Raw genomic sequence first — 4,564 nt, 5'->3', positions numbered from 1 at the left:
TACAGGGATAAGGGACACAGGGACACAGGGACACAGGGATACAGAGACACAGGGATACAGGGACACGGGGACACGGGGACACAGGGACACAGGGACACAGGGACACAGGGACACAGGGATACAGGGACACGGGGACACAGGGACACAGGGACACAGGGATACAGGGACACGGGGACACGGGGATACAGGGACACAGGGACACGGGGACACAGGGACACAGGGACACAGGGACACAGGGATACAGGGATACAGGGACACGGGGACACGGGGACACAGGGACACAGGGACACAGGGATACAGGGACACAGGGATACAGGGACACAGGGATACGGGGACACAGGGATACAGGGACACAGGGATACAGGGACACAGGGACACAGGGACACAGGGATACAGGGATACAGGGACACAGGGATAAAGGGATACAGGGACACAGGGACACAGGGATACAGGGACACAGGGATACAGGGACACAGGGACACAGGGATACAGGGATACAGGGACACCCGCAGGCGCCCACCGGCAGCACCACTCCGGATGCGCCGCCGGCACCAGCCCCGCCTGCGTTCCCCTGGTCCCCACGGGGACCCCAGCGGGGCTCAGCGGCTGGGGCTCATCCTGCACCCTCTGGGCCCAGCACTCACAAACCCCCCCCCCCCCCCCAGCGGGTGTGGGGCAGGGGCGCGGGGGGGGAAGCGTGGCCCCAGGGCACCCTCACTGGCCATGGGTGACCTCCCGTTGTCCGGGCTGCGCCCCATGGCACCCGCTGCCGCCCCATGGGTGCCAAGGGGACCGCCTGGGCTTCCTCCCCATGGATATAGGGGCTGCCCCCCAAATCCCTATGGGTCGGGAGCTCCGCTTGCCTCATGCAGGGATTACCGGGGCCGGGAGCTGCCTGATCCCGCTTAGCGCCGGGCTTAGAGCCCCTGAGGCCACCCGGAGCCGTCACCGTGGGGCACTGGGGGGGGGACACAAAGAATGTGTGGGGCGGCGGAGCCGGCGGCTCTGCGGGCTCCATCCTCATCCAGACCCTTCCTTCCCCATGGCGGACGCTGGCTCCTGCTGTGCTGGGGGATTCTCCGGTGGCTGCTATGGCTCAGCACCCCCCGGCTCCCCTGCACCCATCGGGGCGAGAAGGGGCTTTGGAAGGGGCACCCCAGCATCGCACCCCGAGGGTTCGGCCCCATCGCCAGGGGAGATTCCCAGCACATCCGCATGGATGCAGGGATTTGGGGTTTTGGGGGGGGGGGGGGGGGGCACCGCTCACAGAGGTCACGCATGAGGCAGTGCCCATGGGCACACGTGGGGAAACTGAGGCACGGGGGGGGGATAAAGGTACCCAAAGGGGGGCTGGGATGGGACAAAGGGGGGTGGCCGCGGGGGGGCCCTGTCCTGGTACCCACCCCCCCCCATCCCTGCGCAGGGATAACGGCACTCGGGGATGGGCTCTGTCCCTGTTAATGCGCTGAGCAACGCCCCCCCCCCCCCCCCCCCCCAGGTAACGGGACCCCCCCATTGGGGGGAGAGGAGGGAATGGGGGGGGGGGGGGGTGCGGACTGGGAATTGCTGAGTCAGCAAAAGCAGCTGGAGGGGCGTGGGGATGGGGATGGGAACCCGCGCAGCACCCGGGTATTGAAGGGGATCGGGCCTGGGGGAGCCAGGATCTGTCCCCATCCCCATCCCCATCCCCATCCCCATTCCCATTTCCATCCCCATTCCCATTTCCATCCCATTCCCATTCCCATCCCCATTCCCATTTCCATCCCATTCCCATCCCCATCCCCATCCCCATCCCCATTCCCATTTCCATCCCCATCCCCATTCCCATTTCCATCCCCATCCCCATCCCCATCCCTATCCCCATCCCCATTCCCATTTCCATCCCATTCCCATTCCCATCCCCATCCCCATCCCCATTCCCATTTCCATCCCCATCCCCATTCCCATTTCCATCCCCATCCCCATCCCCATCCCTATCCCCATCCCCATTCCCATTTCCATCCCATTCCCATTCCCATCCCCATCCCCATCCCCATTCCCATTTCCATCCCCATCCCCATTCCCATTTCCATCCCCATCCCCATCCCCATCCCTATCCCCATCCCCATCCCCATTCCCATCCCCATTCCCATCCCCATTCCCATTTCCATCCCATTCCCATTTCCATCCCCATCCCCATTCCCATTTCCATCCCATTCCCATTTCCATCCCCATCCCTGTCCCCATTCCCATTCCCATTTCCATTTCCATCCCCATTCCCATCCCCATCCCCATTTCCATCCCCATCCCTGTCCCCGTTCCCATCCCTCTCGTCCTGGTTGGATCTGGGATGGGGGAAGCCGTCGCCACCAGCGTGGGGATGAGGTGGGGAGGTCCTGGGGACCGCAGCCCCCCCCGTGCAGTGTCCCCATGTCCCAGCACAGCCCCTGCGCCACCTCCCCGCCCCTCTGCAGGCACCAGGCTGGGAAGGAGACAGAGCCGGGGGCCAGAATTCCACCAACAATCCCCTTCCAATGGGAATGGGGACAGGGATTAGGGTGGGAGCAGCCTGAGACAGCCCGGGCTGAGCAGGGGGGGCTGGAGAAATGGAGGGTGGATGGAGGGAGGGATGGATGGGAGGAAGGGTGGGAGGATATGGAGGGATGCAGGGATGGAGGGAGGGATGGATGGGAGGAGGAATAAATGGAGGGATGAATGGGGGATGAATGGATGGAGGGAGGGATGATGGATGGATGGATGGAAGGAGGGATGGAGGGATGCAGGGATGGACGGATGGAGGGATGGATGGGTGGAGGGATGGAGGGATGGATGGATGGATGGATGGACGGATGGATGGATGGATGGATGGAGGGATGGATGGATGGATGGACGGATGGATGGATGGATGGATGGACGGATGGATGGAGGGATGGATGGAGGGATGGATGGAGGGACAGACAGACAATGGGCTCCACAGGAACAGGCAGCAGCGCAGACGCAGCACCTACCACTCAGATGGACTCTCTGGGAATAGCGAGGGGTTATGGGGTTATCCAGAGGGATGCAGCCGGGCACCGGGAAGCACAAACGGATGCGGTCCTGGCCGGTGCCTTGTCCCGCTGCGCTGGGTGCCGATGGCATTGGGGTGGCCGTGTCCTGAGCCGCACCGGACCGCAGTGGGGACGGAAGCTCAGGATGGGTGCTCCCAGGTCACCCCAAACCCCATCCCAACGGCTGCCGTCCATGGGGCAGGGTCCAATCCCCCTGCAGCCCCCGACCCCATCCCGCTGCTCACCAGCCTCCTTCTCCATGCAGGGTGCTCCCAGCTCAGCACCGCTCCCATTCCCAACAGCCGCGCAGCGGGATGGATCCTGAGCCCCGGAACACATCGGATCCCTTCCAGGATCGGCGCTTCCACGCGGCGCCGTGGGCGGCAGAGCAGGATAAACCCCTTCCTAGGCACCACGGTGGGGATTTCATCCCTCCTCTGCCTCCCACACTGCGTGATCCCGGCACCCATGGGATGCTCAAGGATGCTCAGCCTTGGGGGATCGTCCCATATTCCCGTGCTTCCATGTCCATTCTCCACCCCATGCCCATCCAAGACCCACAGCAGCTCCAGGGCTGGATGCTCCACGGGCGTCCAATGGGATCAGGGTGTCCTGGAGCATTCCCAGCACCCACACCCCATTCCCGGGGGGCTGTGGAAGGGCTCAGCGGATGCTCCAGGTGGGCATTGCTCCTGGATCGCTGTCTTACCCCAAGCCCAAGCACCTCCCGTGCGCCCGGGCTCCGGTCCAGCCGACGCCATCGCTTTTCCTGCTTGGATCCAAGGCGATGGAGCCAGCAGCAAGCTGGGAGCCCCCGAGCTGGGTGTTGGGATGCAGCTGGGGCGCTCCCGGCATCACCCCACCGTGTCCCAGCGCCCTCCCATCCCATGGGACGCAGCGGGGCCCCGGTGCTGCCCCCAGACAGGCTGGTGCCACCGGGCTTAACGAGGGCACAGGGGCGGTGGGCTCGGGGGCTGCTCACCCCCCCCCCCCGAGCTTAACCCTTCCCCTGCCGCTCCCCTCTGGGTCGGTTTGGGGCTCTATGGGGGCTCCCTCTGCCCCCTGTGCTGGTTTTGGGGAGTCCCAGAGGAGGCTCCCCCCGGCTCCCACCCTGTAAAACACTTGGGAAGGATGCGGGTGACCCAGAGCATCTTTGTGCCCCCAAGCTGGGGTGGACACGGGCCCCATCCCAATGGGTCCCTCTGCAGCTCCCCATGGCCATGGGGCACCCCCAGCTGTGGGAAGGGGGGTCCCTGATGGGGCAGAGGGTACCCCCCAGCTTCAGGTCGCCCCCTGTGCCCCAAAGCACAGGGGAAGCCCACGAGGACTGGGGATGAAGGGGCGGGGGGGGGGGGGGGGGGAAGGTGACCCGGGGCTCCATTGGTGTCACCATCACCAGGCACCCCTGGACCAGGGACCGTGGGGTGGCCTCGTCTGTGCTGCCATGGGACCCAGCCCCACGTGGGGACACCTCTCCCCATCTCTGTCCTGTCACCCCATTGCGTTATGGTCCTTTCTCACCTCCTCCTTCCTGC

At 64.9% G+C, this 4,564-nt stretch overlaps 1 protein-coding gene across 1 annotated transcript in view; it reads right to left on the bottom strand.

Moving 5' to 3' along the window:
* The window catches only part of TEX261 (testis expressed 261), a 15,538-nt gene extending 11,536 nt beyond the window's left edge, over nucleotides 1-4,002 (bottom strand). The window contains exons 1-2 of the mRNA XM_065662733.1: nucleotides 3,275-4,002; nucleotides 2,988-3,135 (exon numbers count right to left, since the gene is read on the bottom strand). Of these exons, the coding sequence (XP_065518805.1) occupies nucleotides 2,988-3,135; nucleotides 3,275-3,499 (373 nt within the window). The 5' untranslated portion in view covers nucleotides 3,500-4,002. The remainder of the gene's footprint in view (nucleotides 1-2,987; nucleotides 3,136-3,274) is intronic.
* Between the last annotated feature and the right edge of the window lie 562 nt (nucleotides 4,003-4,564).

The sequence above is a fragment of the Lathamus discolor genome, chromosome 1 (assembly GCF_037157495.1).
Source record: "Lathamus discolor isolate bLatDis1 chromosome 1, bLatDis1.hap1, whole genome shotgun sequence".
In the NCBI taxonomy this organism is placed as follows: domain Eukaryota; kingdom Metazoa; phylum Chordata; class Aves; order Psittaciformes; family Psittacidae; genus Lathamus; species Lathamus discolor.
The sequence above is the reverse complement of the archived record's forward strand: the minus strand, read 5'-3'. Positions and strand labels throughout refer to the sequence as shown.